The sequence below is a fragment of the Doryrhamphus excisus genome, chromosome 8, assembly GCF_030265055.1.
Source record: "Doryrhamphus excisus isolate RoL2022-K1 chromosome 8, RoL_Dexc_1.0, whole genome shotgun sequence".
In the NCBI taxonomy this organism is placed as follows: Eukaryota; Metazoa; Chordata; class Actinopteri; order Syngnathiformes; family Syngnathidae; genus Doryrhamphus; species Doryrhamphus excisus.
This window is the reverse complement of record NC_080473.1, coordinates 10,007,551-10,029,113: the sequence shown is the minus strand read 5'-3', so window position 1 is coordinate 10,029,113 and position 21,563 is coordinate 10,007,551. Positions and strand designations below refer to the sequence as shown.

The 21,563-nt window shown below is 39.3% G+C and overlaps 3 protein-coding genes across 6 annotated transcripts in view; 1 reads left to right on the top strand and 2 right to left on the bottom strand.

The window, feature by feature from the left end:
• Positions 1 to 2,137, bottom strand: part of nxn (nucleoredoxin) — a 50,134-nt gene extending 47,997 nt beyond the window's left edge. The window contains exon 1 of the mRNA XM_058080445.1: positions 1,615 to 2,137. Within this exon, the coding sequence (XP_057936428.1) occupies positions 1,615 to 1,923 (309 nt within the window). The 5' untranslated portion in view covers positions 1,924 to 2,137. The remainder of the gene's footprint in view (positions 1 to 1,614) is intronic.
• A 473-nt stretch (positions 2,138 to 2,610) lies between these two features.
• Positions 2,611 to 4,778, bottom strand: txndc17 (thioredoxin domain containing 17). The gene is made up of 4 exons (XM_058080446.1): positions 4,526 to 4,778; positions 4,258 to 4,339; positions 3,271 to 3,346; positions 2,611 to 3,183 (listed from the first exon to the last, which is right to left on the bottom strand). The coding sequence occupies exons 1-4, from the start codon at positions 4,668 to 4,670 to the stop codon at positions 3,115 to 3,117; spliced, it is 372 nt and encodes a 123-aa protein (XP_057936429.1). The 5' UTR covers positions 4,671 to 4,778; the 3' UTR covers positions 2,611 to 3,114.
• On the top strand, positions 4,565 to 21,405 carry kiaa0753 (KIAA0753 ortholog). Of its 4 annotated transcripts, none has more exons than XM_058080420.1 (21): positions 4,565 to 4,789; positions 5,239 to 5,345; positions 5,805 to 6,086; positions 6,144 to 6,365; positions 6,617 to 6,841; positions 7,437 to 7,641; positions 7,720 to 7,823; positions 7,889 to 7,951; positions 8,218 to 8,439; positions 9,340 to 9,517; positions 9,845 to 9,990; positions 10,100 to 10,230; positions 10,904 to 11,059; positions 11,545 to 11,634; positions 11,790 to 11,877; positions 13,264 to 13,335; positions 13,452 to 13,625; positions 13,724 to 13,799; positions 13,948 to 14,068; positions 16,468 to 16,698; positions 19,808 to 21,405. In XM_058080420.1, exons 2-21 carry the CDS (start codon positions 5,244 to 5,246, stop codon positions 19,959 to 19,961), a joined length of 3,042 nt encoding a protein of 1,013 aa, XP_057936403.1. In that variant the 5' UTR covers positions 4,565 to 4,789; positions 5,239 to 5,243; the 3' UTR covers positions 19,962 to 21,405. The 4 variants fall into 4 exon arrangements, 3 of the variants coding, with proteins under 3 accessions (XP_057936403.1, XP_057936405.1, XP_057936406.1); XR_009131479.1 differs by lacking the exon at positions 4,565 to 4,789 and having other exon boundaries at positions 4,924 to 5,345; positions 19,808 to 21,275; positions 21,347 to 21,387; XM_058080422.1 differs by lacking the exon at positions 4,565 to 4,789 and having other exon boundaries at positions 4,924 to 5,345; positions 13,455 to 13,625.
• The last annotated feature ends 158 nt before the right edge of the window (positions 21,406 to 21,563 follow it).

Sequence of the window (21,563 nt, the reverse complement as noted above, 5' to 3'; positions counted from 1 at the left end):
TAATTATCCTTTCTTGATAAAAATGACTTCATGTTTCCTGCAACGGGAAAAGGCCTGGATAACCACTGCGCTGAAAGAAAAACAATAAAATAAAAAGGACAGCTTCCAGGGGTGGGGGGTGGTGGTGGGGGGATACTAAGGGCAAGGCCCACAGGGAAGAGGAAGAAGGATGTGCTTTATAGTGCGAGATTCCAAAAGGGGGTGGCATTGCGCTAAAAAAAAAAAAAACAGAAAGACACAATGGAAGATTAATTGCCTTGCTCCAGCAAAGACAAAAAGAAACAGGGAGGAGGCCTGAGGTGGTCACATGACCACTAGGTCAACACAACCACTGAGTGCCTGGATTAAGAACACAGTACACTAACTTGAAAACACCAAAAGGTCTTCCTTTGAGATTTTATCTTAGAAATGACTAAATATGGACATTTTGGACACACATAATGTATACTGTGTATTCTGCTCTGGTAATATTTATTTCAGGGAAATAATATTTTTAATGAAATGCTTTTTTTTGGATGAATCTCATAACAGTAAAGTATAGAAAACTACAAAAATTATGGTGCAAAATTATGATTTGCACAATTTCTAAAGTGCAAAGATGCACTGCATGCTTACTGGGGATGTCCCATTTATAAAATATCGCTGCTGACGTTACACAATGAAATGTAAAAAAAAAAACCCACAAGTAAAAATCCAGGCCTCTTTAAAAGTGCATTTCTCGACTCTAGCAGGAAACTGAGCAGCAACAACAACAACAGCCATGACAATGGCTCCTCTGTCAATAACACACATATTCGCCAATAACTCAATAACAAAAGCACAATGGTAGTCCATACAACAAAATGAGACCGAGACTTAACATGGCAACATTGCTGCTTCACACCAATGCTGGACTTCTGGAAAACACACACTGTTTATTTAAAAAATGTATTGTTATTGTTACGCTTGCACAAAGAGCAGTAAGATGCTGCTTCGCCATTAGGTAAAGCTTGAGAAAAATATATATTCCTACACAAATACACCTGATGACATATGAAAAATAAGAAAAAAAAGCACATTCCAAATTATATTACACTTCTTTCTAATGGGATTAACATTTTGACATTATTGATTTGATTAAAAGGTATATGTACTGTTTCAGTAATAGGGCCCAATGCCTTTTTGTCTTTTAAAAAATAATATTGTTGCAGTGTGTGCAAGTAAACAGCCATATGTAATGGAAAAAATAGAATAAAATGTGGCAAATATGATTTCAGAGTGCGCTTCTTCTCAGAAAATATAATAAAAATAACATTTAAATTAGGCTTAATTAACTAAATGGCTGCTATACTATTTTCCAGTACCTTGTTTTTTTTTTTTTTTTTTTTTTGTCAAAAGTGTAGTAGTGGACACAAGTCAATATAGATTTGTTTACATTGTACCAATAGATGTTAAATGGGGACAAATGAGGAGTTCTGATATGTTCTCAATCAAATGGAATACATGGAAAATAAAAGTAAAAATAAAAATGAGAGTAAATATGGTCCAAAAGAAACCACCTGTGCCCTTTATTTAAGGGAAACATAACATAACTCCCCAAATTATCCCTAAAGAATAATGCACATGTCTTCTTACCTTTTTGTGTCTGTCTTTAAAGGGCAAGGCTGGCCACGGCATCTCCTGCAAAAAGTCCTGCCAGTGTTTCTGGTCCTGGTCCGAGGAGACGAAGACCACCTCCAGTTTGTCCCTATGTTCCGAAGTCTTTTTGAACCTGCTATAGAACTCGCACAGACTGGCGTTGAACTGCTTACAAGGCGCGTTCATGCTACAACCGAAGAAGAGGCCGACCAGTGTCACTTTGGCCCCCAGCGCTTGCACGTCCACCTCGGCTTTCTCGCGGTTGACGAGCCGCTCCCCGAGCACGTTCAGTAGAAGCTCCGACATATCGGCAGAGGAGGTACCGTGTTTCCTCGGCCCAAGTCGCTCGCTTCGGTCAGGCAGGAAAGAATTCACTTGCCCACCGGGGTGTGAGTCTTGGGGTGTTCTTTTTTTCTGGAGGTGAGCTCCGGGCCCCTGCGAGCGAGGCGTCGCGGTGTATCTCCCCCCGCCTGTGAGTACTCCTCTGTGGGCACTGTGCAGGAATGTGCCGCACTTAAAAGGAGACTGACTGCAACTGAGGGCGCGCCGCCTTCTCATTAACACTTCCTATCATGTGTATCTCCATAATAAAAGCACGTCACGCATTATGCACCAAGTATATATATAGTATTCTGTATATATACTACAAAAACAACTTACGTTATTTTTTACATACACGTCCCATTCTTGGTGATAATACCCACAATAAAATCTTACTTTTTTAACATCAGACTTGTAGTGTTGGCCTCAATGTCTGGCTTGAATGTGTATACATATTAAAAATTCTATAGGATTTAGAAAAATATATTTTAAAATGAAAACAGGTTAATGTGTACTGTGTACCACTGATACAGTATCGTACTCTTCCCACGGTGATATATCGCCGACTAGTGTTCACAAATGATAATGACAAATACAAATAATTCTAGCAAGTAAAATGCATTTTATTTAAAATGTATTTTTTTATTTCTTTACATTTTAGTCACAATAAAAATAATTTTGATTCATTTTTTGCATTGTTTGCAATATACTAATATTATTAACTCATTTCAACTTTTTAAAATAATATTGATCTATGTTCATATTGCAATTAGGGAAGTTGCACAACATAAAGCAATCTATAATAATAATTGAGTAGAAAAAATAGCTACAATGAATGTGTTGGTCTTTGATTTGGATATCATCTTTATAATGCTTTTATACAAATGTTCAACAATTCTGTAAAAATAGCCAAATCAGTAGCTTGTGATGGGGTTGCATGATTATTTCCATAATGCTTTATTCCCCCCTAGTGTTCATTACAAAACTGATAGCTATAATCATAACTTTAAAGGTGCCTGCAAGGCATCAACATAGATGATACATATAGAAAAATCATTACAATATGATTAAATAAAGTGAAATTATGAAATGAGTGCTGTTTCAGATGTTGGAGTGATGTTCCGGACTCATTAGGAAGAAGTTGGTTATTGACGAATGAGGCACATCTTCTCTCTTTCAGTCTTCGGTGAACATCATCCTCATCAGCTCTGCTTTGAAGCATTCCTCCTCCACCAACTTTTGCGGCTGGAAAATAACACAAAAGTACATATAATAATAAAGTGGATTGTGTCATGCTATTCTTTGTTATTATTATTTTTTTAAAGTTCATACTGTGCCATATCGCAGGAGCGTTGGCACCCCGGTCAGCTTCAGCGTCTTCTTAAAGTCATTGTTTGGATCCTTCCAACTGCATTAAAAATGAAGAATTAGCAACACTGTATATGTATGCATGCAAACATAAATACTGGATATGCCAGATTAATAAAATAATATATTCTTTTTTTCTCATTTCCTCAATTCAACAACCAAAAATTGTAAATATATCAATATTAATTTAAATATATCTATATTATATTGGGTAGCGCAAAAGTAAAGGGGACTATATTGTTATTTAAAATCTACAGGGCTCTTATAATGTTAAAAAAATTATTTAGAAGATCATAAACAGGTTTTCTATGCCATAACTATAAAAATATTTCATTTATAAGGAATTCCTACTCCATTAATTCACTTATCACAGCCGGGTATTGCAATAAACGAGGGACCACTGCACAAGAAATAAATATGAGGTAATTGTCAAAATACTAATCTAGTAATCAGAGATTTGCTCGTGATTGTAATTTAATTAATTTATAATAATTAATAATATAATAAATAACATAATTAATAATATATAATAATCAATTAATTTAATGTCATTTAACACACTTCATATGCCACAAGCCAAAGCGGCTGCAGTAACTAAAGGTGGTGCTTAAAGCAAAAAATAAACGAGGGACTACTGCACAAGAAATACATATGAGGTAATTGTCAAAATACAAATCTAGTAATCAGAGATTTGCTTGTGATTGTAATTTAATTAATTTATAATAATTAATAATATATAATAAATCATATATAATTAATAATATAATAATATATTAATACATTTAATTTAATTTAATGTCATTTAACACACTTCATATGCCACAAGCCAAAGCGGCTGCAGTAACTAAAGGTGGTGCTTACAGCAAAAAAAATAAAATAAAAATGAAGGTGGAATTCGGTATAAAACTTTGCAAACTGACCTAAAAAGTAATAAAAAAACAAAATACTTACTAGTTCCTCTCACCAACTTGACAGTAGATGAAGACCGAGCCCTGAGGAAGGTGACTCATTTCTCCTCTTACAATGGGCTCGGCTAAAAAGAAGAAAGATGTGCTGTTAATGAAAGAAACCGTTATATAACCTAACACTATAAAGTAGATCATTAAAAACGGCACCAAGGTAATTAAACCTAAGTGTCTTTTTTCATTTTGCAACTCGTGACCAAAAAAAATAAAAGGGAACAAAATGAAGCAAGCATGTGTTTTTAGAAACACGTTACCTGTCACACAATCTGGACACCAGCTCTTCCCTTGTTCATCTTTATCACCAGAGAAATAGGCAAATATGTCCTTCCCCTTCCTCTCTGACACGGCCTGGCAGAATTCAGTGTAGCCGCGCACGTTTACTTCTTCGTAGTGAGCCATGATTCCAGTCGTGGCAGATCTGAGAAGCTGCAAGTTGATATATTTGTGAGGAAAACGTGAAGAAGTTCCTGCAGTGTCAGAATGAAACCTTGGGGAAACATGTGACACGAGCACTTCCGGTGTGTGTCCCGTGTAATAATTAATGATGTTTACAACGCATTGTTTTTTGAGTTAAAAAAACTCTAAGTGTATTTTTGTTATGAGAATAACAATATAATTTTAATACGTAATTAAATTGTGTGTATACGAGTATGTACACATTTAAGAGTTAGACACTGCCTTGTTGATTTTTGATCTCTTTCGCTTTCCGTACTTGTTGTTGTCATGGCGGCGACGGTTTAAACTTACTCGTAGTGAGCAACCATGTACATAAACGTAGCTTTTTTTTAAGAATATACCACCAATTTAGTAAACGATATATGCATATTAACCATTTAAAATACGTATTTATTTGCTTTTCAAGCATTTGATGGGCGCAGCTTCAATACAACGGCTTTGTTAGCTTTTCCGTACTTTGTGGCTAATTTGGTCATTTTTTGCTGTGATTAGTGTGTTTTTTTTAAATTAGGTGCCATGATTTCCATTGGACAACAAACTAATGAGAGGGAGTGGGTTGTTTTACCTTCATCCACTCATAGCAGCGGTTATTTATCCACTGGGACCTCCCAAACTCAGGTAAACGATGACTTCTTTACATGTTTCGTGTTGTGAACTTAGCCATTGCAAGCACTTGAATTGATACATGTATTCCCCATCGATGTTGTTCTTTAATTTTTGCTATTTCGATCATGCATATGTTAATTTTGTTGTTGAGGTTAATAGATCTTAATGCAAAATTTAAGTAGGATACAAGTTTGAATACTATAGATATTTAAAAATGTTTAGGAAACATGTGTTTGCTCAAATCCTCAGCACCAGGTACTTATTTGAAGTAAGGCAACCATTAAATGTCAATATACATACACAACAGACAATTATCTTGCTACTCATTTGTGTTTCCAGCTATCCAAGTAAAAAATTTTTATTGTATTGTCCCTTGAGAAGATATATTGTAATAAAATGGTTGATGAAATGTGAGGGTTCTACTCACTTCCACAAGAAATCATAAAAAGTAATCATGTTCCGTTTATACAGCTGTTGTTCAATGAAGCTGTTCCAGCCAGCGTCAACAACCGTGCCACCGTTGTGGGTCCACCGTCTCCCATTGTTATCGAAAAGCTGCTTCCCCTGTCAGGGGAGCAGGAGAAGGGGGACAGCATCAAAAGCTTGCTCAGCTTCAGCAGTCTGTCTGAAGAGAAGCTACAAGCTGCTGTAAATCTGGCCAAGAGAGACCTGAGAAGACGACGGTTCAATACCATGTACAAATCCCCTGCGGACATATCCATATCGGACACAATTGATGTGGCCCTACCTCAGGTAATTAGTGTGGATGTGCATGTTTGACATAAAGACTTACTGGTTTTCTTCTCATAGGAGATTACAACCAGTCTGAGTCTGAAGGAGAGACTGACCCGACCTGCATCCAAATGTCCAGTAGACGCAACCAGGAAGTGTCCCGTTGCTTCCAAGCCAAGTGGCCGCTTGCTACCCACGTCAAGACATCCTGTCTGTACCTCAATGGGAGGGGCAGACCAACACGTTGTCTTAAGACAGGAGATCCGCATGCTTCAAAATGAGCTGGAAAATCTAAAAAAGGTAAAGAAAGGACTTCATATTTGTTTCGATCACAACTGCTTCGTCTTATTAGTATGGTGTATCGATTATGCTGTAATATTTACAGTTTTCAATCATGTTAGGTCAGTTGGAGAGTCTCTTGGAGAGTCATTCCATTAACTATTGTTGTTGTCCTGTGATTTACTGTTAACCTGTCAGCTGGGATAGGCTCCAGCTCACACGTGAACAACATAATAAGTAGAAAATGAATGAACGAATTTCCCTCTATATAGGGCAGGGACACCAATGTAAATCGAAAGGAGAGAGTAAACCTACTTGCAGCCAGACAACCACAGGGCACACCAAAGAAGTCTTCCAGGTCTTTAGGAGGCCACCCCCATTCAGTGAGGCCTCCTGTCCAGAAGCAAAGGGAAGCTGCACACCAGCAGAATATCCACAGACAGGAGCTCTTCGCTCTGCCATCTGAGCTGGAACACTCAGAGAGCGCATACAAACAGGCACTTAAAAAAACTTTGTTTCCTTTTGCATTAACTAAATCTCAGAGTCTTGTTTCCCTTACCAGTGACTTAAGTGGAATTTATTTTGGCAGTATAATACATTCCAGTTTTAGTCGTTATTGCGTTTATTTACCTAAACCACAAACAGGAAGGTTTGGGAAGCAGTTGATAATTGGAGATAAAAAAAGACATTACAGTATATATAACTAATTTAATTTAATAATGATTTGCAGTGCACTGTAAAGGGAAATGTAGCTTTTTTTGACCACATACCCATTTATTAATAAGTAAAACAGCATTAACGTAACCAATTCTGTAATAGTGATAATGAGCAAACTGCTGCAGGAGTTGTGCACCATGTGTTGAGTAGCACAATCTACATTTTATAGAGCATACAGAGGTTGATAAATACTATTGACTACTCATACTGCAAATACAGCTACTGTCATCTTGTGGAGTCAATAAAAGACAATATCAAGAGGTTGCCTGCAGCCACAGACTATCGGAGACTGTGTGCTTAATTGAATAGTTGGAGGATTTACAGTACACATGTACATTGGTAAATCTATTGTGACTTATTTCTCTATCTTTATAGAACAGAGCAACCCATTTGAGTGGTGGATACACTCCAAAGCAAAGCGCAGAAGACACATCCAAGAAACCTTACATCGCTTCTATGTCGTCCTCGACACAAGATTATGTTGTCGCGGGCCAGCAGAATCTTTTAAGCCAGGAAATGCACAAGCTGGACGAAGAACTGGAAAACATTATCCACCAAGTGGAATCACTATCTGACAGAAGTAGGTTGTTTACTGAAAATAACCACACTTGCCAAGCTCATTTTTGGCAATTCTGTATGTATTTGTTTTGAATAACAGAAGGAATGGAGTCACTGGAACCCGACGAACTAAAGAAGTTTGAGGTTCGCTGGCAGAATCAAGCAGTGCACTCGGCACGTACCATCTACGGTCTCCAACAACAGGTAGTACACTGCTGTTTGAATTGTGTTTACCACAATAATCACATCTCTTTGTTTGTTTTTTTTAGATTAGAGAGACACAGCAGTACATAGAGAAGTTGCACAACCAGGACATATGGGAAGCTAAAAAGGTACGTCAATGCTAAGAATGTTTAAATATTACAGTGTGTACATCCACCCTCATGATAATCAATACACATTTGCACTGAACACAATGCACAAAATAACCAGCAGATCATTCTATTCATTTACAAAACACCATCCACATGCATGAAATGTAATTAAATTTTTTAAATAGTTTTGATTACTGTATGGCTATTGCTTTTCTCCCCTGTGTGTCATTTATGAACAAAGGTATTGATTAAAAAAAAGTTGACTAATTGACTCTATTCTCCAGTCCACCGCAATTCAACGGCTCGCGGGTGCCCATCGTGGGACTCTGAAGGCTTTGCAGGTTATTGTTCACCAGCTTTCCGAGCAGTTTTACGACAAGCTCCCGTCTCATTGCAAAGAGCTGAGCCGGCTAATTTGCCAGCTTTCATTGTGCTCAGCCAAGATACAAGTTGAGCCGGGTGCAGCGATGCCTGAAACCGCTGTCAACATCCTGAAGAAACTAGAGGTGAGGAGCAGAATTGTGGAACCAGAAAGTAAGAAGCAAGAACTGTTGAAATGAGTTAAGATGAGAATGAGATCTGGAAGCTCACAATTAGCCATATCGCAGGAGCGTTGTCACCCCGGTCAGCTTCAGCGTCTTCTTAAAGTCGTTGTTTGGATCCTTCCAACTGCATCAAAAATGAAGAATTAGCAACACTGTATATGTATGCATGCAAACATAAATACTGGATATGCCAGATAAATAAGAAAATATATTATTTTTTTCTTATTTCCTCAATTCTGCAAACAAAAATTGTAAATATATCTATATTAATTTAAATATATCTATATTATATTGGTTAGCGCAAAAGTAAAGGGAACTATAGTGTTATTTCATGTCTACCGGGCTCTTATAATGTTAAAAAAACATATTTAGAAGATTTTCTGTGCCATAACTATAAAAATATTTCATTTATAAGGAATTCCTACTTCATTAATCCACTTATCAGGTCAGGTATTGCAATAAACGAGGGACTACTGCACAAGAAATACATATGAGGTAATTGTCAAAATACTAATCTAGTAATCAGAGATTTGCTTGTGATTGTAATGTAATTTAACACACTTCATATGCCACAAGCCAAAGCGGCTGCAGTAACTAAAGGTGGTGCTTAAAGCAAAAAAATAAAATAAAAATGGAGGTGGAATTCGGTATAAAACGTTTGCAAACCGACCTAAAAAGTAATAAAAACCAAAATACTTACTAGTTGTTACTTACTCATTGTCATTTTTTAAAACCCCTCATTCACTGTAATTTAAACAATTTCATGACTTCTTGAGAGAACTGATCATTATATCAATCAGTTTTTTCATTAGCTTGTATTTCATGTGTATTATATTTGTGCTGTTTGTTTCCTCTTCTTAGATTTTGGATTCTGCCATCAGTAAACACGAGATGCTGCAAAAGCAAAAGATGCAAGACCAAGCTTGTCCTTCACAGAAGAAGTCGAGTTATCCCAGTTTGTCATCTACCAGAGCACCTAAGGGGCAGGGCAGAGCACACAGATCTGCTAATGGCACAAATCCCACAAGACATGTCCAGGGTGAGTGTTTTTATAAGTTTGATTGTTAAGTAATTAATTACTTTCCCTGTGGATCAATTTATGCACATGGTGCTGTGGTGATTTTATTTTTTTACTTTTTCCTAATTAACGTTCATCAAGAAGCACTGTTAATTTGGAAATAACCTGATTGCTTTTGGGACTTCATGTTTGGTCTAATGGCAGAAGTCGACCCCTCATTGTTTCATCACACAGGCAGCCACTCTTAGTTTTAATTGTAGCCCTGGACCCCTGCTGTTAGTTGATTAAGCCCTGTAGAGCTCTGACTGTTTGTCATGTGCGCTGCATGCATTTACTGTATGTTGACAGCTCAGAGGATGGCGGCTCAGAAGCAAAGAGGACCACAGAGACCGGCACAGCAGAGGGCGCTGGAGGAACTGCGTATATCTGCAAACAAAAACAAAAAAGGGGGGGCGCCACAGCATGAGAAGAACAAGTCTCATTCAAAAATGCTGGTATTTATTGATATGAAGTGAATGACATTAAAGCTACTTAATAGACAAGCATGCTGAATCTGATGGGAGGAAATTGACCCATAAAATGATCATGTTTATGTCATCATAGGGCAATCAGAAGCCGAATGCACATTTCAGGCAGCCCACTGTGTCTTCTCGACTTCGGGTGAATCAACCTCCACAAAGGGAGTCGTCAGTGCCATGGATACCTGCGTCACTTCACACCGTTTCACCGCCACGGTGAGCATCCTTGTGCTTTTTTTTCCCCCATCAGCTCACTATTTGTTACTTGACTATTATTATGTCCAAAGAATGAAATCCATCTTTCATCATTAAATTTTTGGCATGCACACCAGTCAACACTTTTTAAAAAATGCTATCTTGTTAGATGGCTTGCTAAATTGCTAAGTTGGCAACACTGATGCCTCCTGCTACATCTTCTTATTCTCTGCCAGATCAGGTGCATTTGAGTCAGCACTCAGGCAACACTTCATTCGGTACACCTAGTCACGAGTCACTTTTTTTAAAAGGCTGTCTTGTCAGATTTCTTGCTAAATTTAGCAACACTGTTGCTAAGTTGGCAACACTGATGTCTCTTGCTACATCTTCTTATTCTCTGCCAGATCAGGTGCATTTGAGGTGTGTTGACATGTGGAGTTACACAAAGTCCCATTATAATGTGTTTGAGCATAGGTTTTTGTTACAGTTTTTGTATCAGATCTCATTAGAGTTTGCAGGTGTACCTAATAAAATGGCCAATAAGTGTATGTAAACAAGTAGCAACCTGGGCAAATGACACTGTTTACATTGGCGTAAAAAGAAGCACCTAGCATTAATATGCCTGGACTTTGACGATCACATCTAACAAACTTTATCAAAAATATTTTTTTGGTTTTCTCGCCTGTCCCCTCAGTTCTCATCAAAAGATGTCACCAGAGCCCAGATGTCTCTCGTCTCCTGCAAAGCCCTCATCATCGAGTCCCGTGATGCAGAAAGTGACCCTAGGGTCAGCCGAAGAGGCCGACTTGAGCTTAGAAAATAAACGCCAAGCCCAGAATGAAACATTAAGGTGAGACTTTGTGTGTTGCTCTCTTTGACTATCTTCTTTATGGTTATCAGATATGTCGGAATGAAATATTTATACCGAGTTTAAATAGGTTTTTGCATCAGCATGTCAGTGTAACAGTGAAATAAACGGCATTTTAATGAATTCCTCATTTATATTCAGTGAATTATTTCCAACCTCTGTGTCAGTTCCCACTTATCCCGAGCCACGGGCAGTACTGTGATTCAAAGTTAGTTTTCCCCCAATAAATTAATCTCACTGCTTTCTAAATCTAGAGCTAGGTCATTTGTCTTTGTGAAGGATTAATAGGCGGCCGACTCTTAGCGCTTGTAAGCATCGTCTTGATTGAAAATGCCACATATGTTTTTTTAATCAAATCAGTATTACTACAATTGTGCCTTCCAATTAATCACCTAAGGGCTTGTAAATGTGAAATACTGTTACATAGTGGTATTTAATTTCATGTGACAATGTCTGGCATGGTACAGAGGTGCTTGGCTGGACAAGATAACAACGCAGAGACTGAACGAGCTCAACCAGCTGAGTCAAGAGGAGGTTGAACGTATCAAGAAATTGAGGTACAGTAGCAATACATCTTCCGTTTCTCCAAGGATGGAAATGATTTTATGCCTTTTGAATGGCCTGGTGCCGATCCACCCTAATTGCAAGTTCTTTATTCACTACATTCTCTCAGCTTGAGACAAATAAAACTAATTGATGTTTTGGCTTACAGGGCCGAGGTTGTCTCACCATCACAGTGGGCCGTGAGAGCTGAGCAGGAGGCTCGAGAGAAAATCCAGCCCCTTCTGGATGAGGCCAAGGTTGGAAGTATCACTTGTCTTGTTTCAAGTGCTGTTTGGATGACGCATAGAAAACAAAAGGAGGGAATATATTTCATTTTCAATTAAAATAAATCCCAGAGCAGGTGTTTACTTTCAAGGCTCCAACAGTGACATTAATCTTGACTTCTGGCAGGCTTTGTTGGTTTTTAAAGTGTAAATAAATTAGCTGTGTGATGAGAGGGTCAAACCTTGCCGCTAATGTTTTTCTGCATCCGAACTGCTCGGCGCTACATACTTTAGCATTTTGCTATCTATTCAAACATGTGCTTTCTTTGCATTCCGGATGTACAATTAACATTATAAATAGTAATATTAATATTATGTGGCCTGTGATTGGCTGGCCACCAGTCCAGGGTGTACGCTGCCTCTTGCCCGAAAACGGCTGGGATAGACTCCAGCACCCCCGCGACCCTCGTGAGGAAAAGCGGTAGAAAATGAATGAATGAATGAATATTAATATTATGTGCCCTGTGATTGGCTGGCCACCAGTCCAGGGTGCACCCGCCTCTTGCCTGAAGACAGCTGGGATAGGCTCCAGCACCCCCGCGACCCTCGTGAGGATAAGCGGTAGAAAATGAATGAATATTAATGTTAGTAATATAATATTATATTGGCCTGCAAGGCAGCAAAGTGGTTCGATTCCACCCTCGACCATCTCTGTGTGGAGTTTGCATGTTCTCCCCGTGCATGCGTGGGTTTTCTCCGGGTACTCCGGTTTCCTCCCACATTCCAAAAACATGCTAGGTTAATTAGCGACTCCAAATTGTCCATAGGTATGAATGTGAGTGTGAATGGTTGTTTGTCTATATGTGCCCTGTGATTGGCTGGCCACCAGTCCAGGGTGTATCCCGCCTCTCGCCCGAAGACAGCTGGGATAGGCTCTAGCGGTAGAAAAAAATGAATGAAAATGAATGAATAATAATAATATTATATTCTCCACCCAACCAATTACAGAATTTGATACTAGTGCTGCAGTTCCATTCACCATGGAATTCAGCCATGCTGCTTTGGGAAAACAAGGTCACGATACAGCATTTTCCACTTTAAATCAAAGCCAAACTCAAGGACAGATCAGCAGTGATGTGACAATGTCATAGCATTTGAGAATACCCCAGCCTTCCGGTCAACAACGACCACAATATAATAATATATACTACTCTAGTTGCTTCTGTTTAGTATTTTTATGTACACATACTTAGCCCATGTTTTGCATTGTATTGAGCATTCATCCTCTTGCTATTACATACTGTGATACATTATTCAGCATCTTTCTGTGGCATTTTGTTTGAGCAACAGCAGTTCTCAGCATTTAAGAGCAATTTCTCAAGGAGCTGCCGTTTATCTTCATTTGTGTGTTTACCTCAGAATCTTGGCGAGTTCAATAGTAGGAGCAGCACATCTCTGAGGAATAAGCTGTCAGAGCAGGCTGTAAAGAGGGTGAGCTGTTCTGCTCCTACCAATAATTCACAGCCGATACTATTCTTAGCTACAGGTACACTCACTTTAATTCAGTTCTTTTTAAAAATATCTTTATGTTTGATGTTCTTCTGAAGCAGGTAGAAGGCAATGCTGAGAAGCTAAGTGAAGCCCTTTTGGATGACCTCTTAGAGGATGCTGAACGGGTGGCGTGGTCGGTGAAGATGGATGAACAGCTGGAAGGCGTCACCCGTAGGATGATGCAAGCCCCGACCCTGGAGAGTATGCTGCGTCGCATGGAGGAGATACAGGTTAGATCACTGGAAACCGAGCCTTGTTATTTGTACTGCTCTCGTTCTGCAAGTTTTGAGGTCAGCATGTTTGTCGAATGTGTTTGCTGTCTGAGCAGAAGGACCAGGAGGAAGTGAGGAGACGCTTTACCTCCATTGCCTACTCAGACCCTATTCAGTGGAGGCAGCCTGCAGGTACGTCTCTCATGTGCAAACAGACACAAACACTCCATTACCTGGAAAAGCTATCCTCTAGATGGAGATATTGCTCCGAGTCACAGTGGTAGCCGAACCTAATGCATGTTCAATCACCTCCTCCCCACACTCTCTCTGTACTTCCCAGACTCTCAGGTTCAAGTTTCTGGTTCCAGGCCAAGCTCTCCACAGCCCATTAGACTGACAAAGTTGGTGCTGAGGCAGCCTGAAACAGCTAATATTGTTCTGGAGAAACCAGTGGAGACCGGGTGAGTTTTCTGTCCTTTACCCTTTTTTTTAATCTCCACTCATTTGTCCTGTAATATCCTGATGGTGTCATATAGTCTTTTTAAACGTTTTATATTGCTCCGAGAACATTATGACAAAAATGTATTATGAAAAAAAGGGTATGACCTCCCATTCATTTTAACTCAAATTCTTGGTCAGGGTTCCTTTATCATGCTTTCAACTCTTATTATAGTATATTATAGGTGCAATGGCTTACAACTGGAGTATACTTAAAATGTACTTCTCAGGGTACATTTGTGGACATTGTACCTTGAGAAAAAAATATGAATTATGCACTGTATTTCTCAGTGATAGAGCCATAATTGGACTGGAGAGCCATAATTAAAGCTCTAGACTGGATACACTTCCCCCCCCTCACAGCAGTAGTTTTTTTTTTTCCCACCGTGAATTGTTCCCATAAGTGTTCTTTCTCGCTAATTCCATAAAAAGGTAAATTTATGGCTGACTTGGCTGTCTACAGCTGCAGAAAAAAATATCAAACCTTGACCGTATAAAACATAAAATAAATAAATACATTTTAGCAGTTTTACCACTAGATATCTGACCTTTGACGAGAAAAACGTCATAAATGAAGAAAGGTTTTTACTATTTTATGTTCACATTTCAAGTGTTATACAATAACTAATAAAAAAAATCTATTTTTATTTCTGGGTTTTGACCCTATAAAACATTGCCCAATTAGTAAAGACACTGTTAAGAAGCTCTTAAGTGTTTGCATAATATTTAATATATATACATAGCTGCCAACCTGTTTCAGTTAGAGGATCCAAATCGGAGCAGGGGTGCTATCACACTGACGTACGTGCCGAGCTCCCTTGAAGGCAAATAAGATGAAAGTGGGGAGTCATTATGTTGCAGATGGATAAAGAAAGTGTCTTCAGTAGTCATGTTGTTGACTTCTGGATGCCTTAGTAAGATGACCTGAGTTGGTGTTAAAGACAAATGGGCCCTATTAGACTTGTATTTTTGTAGCCAAATGGTCTGAATGAGATGTTCCTTGGGGAATATTTTGAAAGTGAAGAAAATTCAAGTTGCGTGCTGTGTCTGCCGGCGCTTAAAGAAGAGCAGAAATTCTACCAGATGCTCTTGCTGATTAATGTCAACATGTATCTATCTATCACGGCATGTCAGAATGCAGAGGTCATCAACAGGAAGTAATGTGACTTGAGTTGCATTGCCTGAAACCAGCTGCTGTAGCTGTAACACAGCTGTATTCATGTTATATGCCGTTATTCTATTTGTATATGTCTAAAGGGCTCAGACACAGACACTAGGCCAGGCCGCATCTCTTCATTTGATATTATTGACTGACCATCAGGAGTTTGAACAAATCAATGCAAAGATGAAAGAGCCACTCGGTAAAATTCTAAACCTTTCATGTAGTCTTTTTTTTTTTTTTAATCCACTCACATCTTGTGTTTGGAGCCACTGTTTTAGGCGGAGACAATCTGCTGATGGTTGATGACTGCGGCTTCCTCACATTCTACTTTAGGGCTTCATTGATTGGATTGGATTCAAATGTATTGTCAATGTTAACAGACTTGGGCAAAATTGAACCGGGTGGAAACAATGTAAACTTTTTTCCCCTCTTTACCTCTGAATTGATTTGTTTGCTGCTACTGTTGTCTTCATGGAGGCTGCATCCTCCTTTTTGATACACAACGCATGCTACTAGCTGTTCACAGCTGTCAGACACTTCCACGTCTTATGGATGAGGTCCAGTGGGCTGACACTATTTGCAAGAGCTGTGCAGGTGTACTTAAACTTTTGGAGGGGAGTATCCCTCCTACATAAAACTTGGGCAGGAACCCCTGAACTTGAGCATGCACGGTGTTCAAGTGGTTAGCGTGCAAGTCACACAGCAAGGAGACCTGGGTTCTATTACCCCCTCGGCCATCTCTGTGTGGAGTTTGCATGTTCTCCCCGTGCATGCGTGGGTTTTCTCCGGGTACTCCGGTTTCCTCCCACGATCCAAAACCTCATTTTGTAATTTGCCAAAAGTCATTTATTTTGAGCAGTGCAAACACAAATGGCATTCAAGAAAGGCATGTGCAGGAATTGCCGCAACACTAAATATAGCCCAGAGAGCACAAGAACCAGGCCGATCTGTCCAAGTAAGGAGGATTATATCAAGCTCGGCAGTGTCCAGCTGAGCCTTTCGCAAACCATCCCTTCCCAAATTCATCATTCTGCTTCTCATATTAAGCACAGCCAGTGTTTCCATTCGGGTTTCCACCAATAAATTTGTGTGTCATCTCTATAGCCGTAGCCCTAAGAGACCCTTTATCTATCTCAACAGTTTAAATATTGAAGGTGATAAAAAGGTGCCCTGACATCCGCTTGTGTTACTTTCACTCAGTGTCCTTTCTGAGAGCAGCCTGACAGAGGAGACGCCACAAGAAGAGCAGCAGCCTGTCAACGGTGTTCCGATATTCCCGGCTCCCAAGGAGCAGAGCACGGGGACGGTCATCAGTGTGCCAGGTAGCATGCTGAGAAGCATCCGACGGTACAGAGACGATTACGATACCTACCTGTGTGATGTGGCGCATGAAGCGGGCGGAGGATTCAACTCCTGGTCCATTGCAGACAGGTATAAGACTAAACATCATCATTCATTCATTCATTTTCTACCAATTATCTTTACGAGGGATGCTGGAGTCTATCCCAGCTGTCTTCGGGCGAGAGGCGGGGTGCACCCTGGATTGGTGGCCAGCCAATCACAGGGCACATATAGACAAACAACCATTCAAACTCACATTCATACCTATGGACAATTTGGAGTCGCCAATTAACCTAGCATGTTTTTGGAATGTGGGAAGAAAAAGGAGTCAGCGGAGAAAACCCACACACGGGGAGAACATGCAAACTCCACACAGAGATGGCCGAGAGTGGAATCAAACTCAGGTCTCCTAGCTGTGAGGCCTGCACGCTAACTACTCGCCCACTGTGCAGCCAGAAGATAATTATATCATGAAAATGCATTTTTAAGTAAGTTTGATCGAGTGTAGAATTACTACAAGTTGGACCAGAGCTAACAAGTGACGTCGAGAGCACCGAGTGTAGGTAGGATTGCAAGGTTTATGTACACATGAGGCTTATTGACAAGTGCAGTTTCTTTTCACAAACATGAAAACATGCAAAGTTTGATCGAGTGTGGAATTACTACAACTTGGATCCAATGAAAAAAAAATCACCGGAGCTAACAAGTGACGTCGAGAGCACCGAGTGTAGGTAGGATTGCAAGGTTTATGTACACCTGAGGCTTATTGACAACTTTTCTCTTAAAATTTGGTTGGTGTGACTTATATTGCTTATGTTGTGAAAAGTGTTAACGAAACAGAGATCACAAAGATGTTGAGTAGTCCCAACAAGAGTCTTCAGTAAAAGTAAAAGTGACTGTGTGGCCAACATGCTGAACACTACTCCACAGTGCAGCTCCAACCACGAAACTGCGGCAATTAATGAATTTAATTTAGTTAATTGGAGTCGCCAATTAACCTAGCATGTTTTTGGAATGTGGGAGGAAACCGGAGTACCCGGAGAAAACTCACGCATGCACGGAGAGAACATGCAAACTCCACACCGAGATGGCTGAGGGTGGAATTGAACTCGAGGCTAGGAGCGTCACTGTAATTTTGAGATGCCCAAGGGTGGGCCGGACATTGTCCTTCAAGATATTTTGGTAGACAGCAGAATTCATGATTCCATGGTCCTCCATGGTCCTGAAAGAGCAAAACAGCCCCAGACCATCACACTACCACCACCATATTTTACTGTTGGTATGATGTTCTTTTTCTGAAATGCGCTGTTACTTTTACACACACATTCCAAAAACTCTAGTGCCTAAATGGTTAATAATGAAACATGCTCATGGTAACCCTGCGCCCCCAGTTTTAAAACCAGTGCTTTAATTAGTGGCACAAATGAATTAACATAGGGGAAACAGGGCAACAGTTTTGTTCAGCTAACCATAAAAGAAACCCTGTAAATTGCCAGTTAAGTCTTTATGATCCAAATATTTACATAATTGCTATTTTTTCTTCACTGTTCATAGCGACTACCATGCACAGTCCTTATAATTAGACCCGCACTAAGCTACACTGCTGGGTGTTTACTGATGACATAGCCTTTTCATATACAGAGAAGGATGATGCAGATTTTTTATAGTTTGCTCAGTGAGTTGCTGGCGTTCACTCTCCTCTCCTCCTCTCTCCCACTCTCAAATTTACATTCTCAACAGAATTGTTAAGTTGCTGCAATGCAGAAGACTCCCTCACATCTCGGTGCCCACCTTCACTGCATCTTTTTCTAATATAGATGTATTTAAAATGCTCTCAGATGTCAGGTTAATCTTGTACATGGTCTTTGTGTGTGCGTACGTGTGTGTTGATTGGCAAGACGTTCTTATTATTAGTCCTGCACTAATGACGAGAAGGTTTTGAAAGACACATCTGTGCCTTTGCATTTATTGAAGGAGGAGAGCAGTACAATGTCGTTAGTGCTCATTTTGTACATGCATCTGCCTGTGTGTCTAAAAACTGATTTTAGTCATTTTGTGTTACACAGCTGCCGCGTACAATTACTGCGTCTGATTATTAATCTTGATTTGTTGCTGTAGTTAATTGCAAAATTATTATGTTTTTCTTTTTTTTTTTTCTTTCTTTTTTTGGTCTGCAGCCAACAATAATTGGCAGAGGCAATTAATATGTTGCTTCAGTAATTCATTTGGTATTGAATACACTGTGTATATTTACTTATCAAGTTATATAAGATTCATTAATCTTTATTCTTTATTACCTTTGACAAGCGAAGCCTATGCAAAATGCAGGTTATGTTTTTGCCTAGTATGTTTATCCGTTAGGATAGCACCATTTTCAACTTTTGTGCAGATAACGCCATAAAAATGGTCAGAGGAGGGTTAATGTAATGCTATTTATTTAAAGAAAGACAAGTACAATGTAAACAAAGGTTGTACTAAGATGACCACTGACATTGTGAGCCGACAGGCGCTCACAGACCGACAACATATTTCCAGAATTCACAATAAAAACGCTGTGGTGTGAATAACGATGAACGGGGAAAATGTAAGTCCATTTGTGTCAGCATCGTAGAAAGTTATACCTTACTTTCACTTTGTCTTGGAGTACACAACTATAGTGTGTTCAAGGACCGCTGGGAATAAACGTTTGGTGAGCCGTAATGAAACAAAATAATCATAGACAGTATATTTACATCATATTTCATATAGTTATTCACATTTTAAAATATTTTTTTCAAAATGGACTGGACTGCGCTTGAATCAATAGTGCCTCTACTGGTTGCAGTCGGGTATTGCATTCCTTTTTTGCCTCTGTTTCCCAATGAATCAATCCCACACAACTGACACATATCTCCGTGATTGATTGGTCTTTGTGTGACACCTCATGTCTTATTTTACATGGCATGTAGGAACAAATTAATGGTAAAATTAACTATTTATTTTTTTCAAATTAAGGCATTAAAATTGTAATAGCAGGAGCATATTGGATTATCTAATCAGTCAATGATTAATTTAACAGACTTGGCTTCTATGTCTTAATAGCGGATGAGCATCATTTCTGATTTTGCACCGTTCTAACAATAAATATGCAAGATTTTGAGTGTTTTGTCAAGTCTTAAACGTTTGATGTGTGTCGTCTGTTTTCCTTGTCGCCATCCAGCCTGGCAGATGAGTTGCTGTGGGACGCCGTAGCCGATGTGGCTGCAGAGTTTCAGGATGTAATGGAGGAGTGTGCAGAGGCCGTCTTCACCTGCGAGTTCCTGCAGATGATTCAGTCTCCGACTGCCTCCTCTTCTGCTGTGGTTATCCAATAGATGATGACAACTTTTTTTTTTTTTTTACCTGCATCATGGACTGTCAAGATGTTTTTTTTTTTTTTTAATTCACTTAGTATTTATTTTGTACAAAGGGATTTAATTAGGAGTTTATGTATCGGGGTCCCTCGCCACCAACATTTTTTTAAATAAAACTGTAGCACGATTGCTTCACTGCATTGCACTGAGCGCTATTTCTCTTTCTGGTCCATCTCTTATGTGAGATTGTATTCCACAGAGAAAATTAGTTTAGATAAGCTTTGAGAGACCATTACGACATTACGGGGGGGATTATAAGATTACCAAACTCCCCTTCGCACGTATTTCTGATCTGCACGGATTACTCATACTTTCTATTTTCAGGTTTGAATGCTTGGTCTATATGATTTGTGTTATGATGGTGAGGGACCTCATGTTAAATGGCTTTGGTCTGCATGCTGAGAAGAGGATTTTCTTGATATGTGAAATCCCTTGTGTTTACTTACTTCATTTATAATAACAATATAAGGCGCAAAACAAACAGGATGTCGGGTTGACCCCTTGACAGTGACATGAAGACATACAGAAATTGCAAACATTATCTGACATGTCTATTTCTCACAGTGTGTGAGCGGCTGTATCAAGCTTCCATATGATCCTGCTTCTCTGAAAGTGTCGTTTGTTGTCTTGACAAACACATCTGAGATTATTTTGTTGCGTTCAGGCAGAGATTATTCATCATTGTCCGGTGTCAGTGGAGAGATGTTTAAAAGATAAGGCATAGCTGCCAAACCAAATAAGAGGAATCAGTTTCTCTGCTGATATACACACTTGGATAAACGCACATGTTTATATTTTTGGCATGGTTGCGTGCCGGTTAATTATTATTTTTTTAAATTTGCTCACAATTTATAAACAAGCATATTGCACATCACAACAGAAACAGTATGGTAGCACCGTCAAGGAACTCAACTGCCCAGCCAGCATTCATAATCAAGTGCAATCACAATCAGGTAGACAAAGCTGTGGATGCTGTCCACTCGTGATACTTGAAATGCCGCTACTGCACTCTTGAAGTGTTAATAAAAACCGCATCAGTATATAGCCTACAACCCTGTTAAAGCATTTTTTTAACCTGGTGCTAACTAGATACCCCAACAGTTGGTTTTGTATACTGTGCACCCAGCAACTATAGGAGGCTTGGTGGTTAATAGATATATGGATATACAGACAGGTACTCTAACATGATTTTTTTTTTTTCCCCTTGAGCACAGCAGCTACTAGATCTGGCGGGGAGGGGGCACTCTTCAACTTGACCTCTATTGGTTTTGAGAGGTGAGAAATTCTGCACATATTTGGTGACCATTTGTCTTTCATTATTCCAGCTGAATGTTGTCACTTTTCAGGTCACTCTGATGGCAGAGATGATCTCACGAGAGTTAAAAAAAAAAAAAAAAGTGGTTTCTCAGAGCAGTGAAGCAGAAGGTAAATAAAATACCTCTTTTTTTATTAACTAAAACAAGGAATGCATTCCTTGTTTTAGTTAACAGACTTTACATGTAAAGTCTGTCAAATTACAAAACAGCAGCCGGAGCAAGGTGACCTTTTTTCCACTGCTGTACA

Excerpts from the sequence above, each read along its gene's own strand:
- kiaa0753 (XM_058080420.1), top strand. The coding sequence starts at position 5,244 with ATGATTTCCATTGGACAACAAACTAATGAGAGGGAGTGGGTTGTTTTA. Across the intron at positions 6,366-6,616 it reads AGCTGGAAAATCTAAAAAAG|GGCAGGGACACCAATGTAAA; the intron begins GTAAAGAAAGGA and ends CCCTCTATATAG. Across the intron at positions 13,336-13,451 it reads CAGAGCAGGCTGTAAAGAGG|CAGGTAGAAGGCAATGCTGA; the intron begins GTGAGCTGTTCT and ends GTTCTTCTGAAG.
- txndc17 (XM_058080446.1), bottom strand. The coding sequence starts at position 4,670 with ATGGCTCACTACGAAGAAGTAAACGTGCGCGGCTACACTGAATTCTGC. Across the intron at positions 3,347-4,257 it reads CAAGTTGGTGAGAGGAACTA|TTGGAAGGATCCAAACAATG; the intron begins GTAAGTATTTTG and ends TTTTTAATGCAG. Across the intron at positions 3,184-3,270 it reads CGCTCCTGCGATATGGCACA|CCGCAAAAGTTGGTGGAGGA; the intron begins GTATGAACTTTA and ends GTTATTTTCCAG.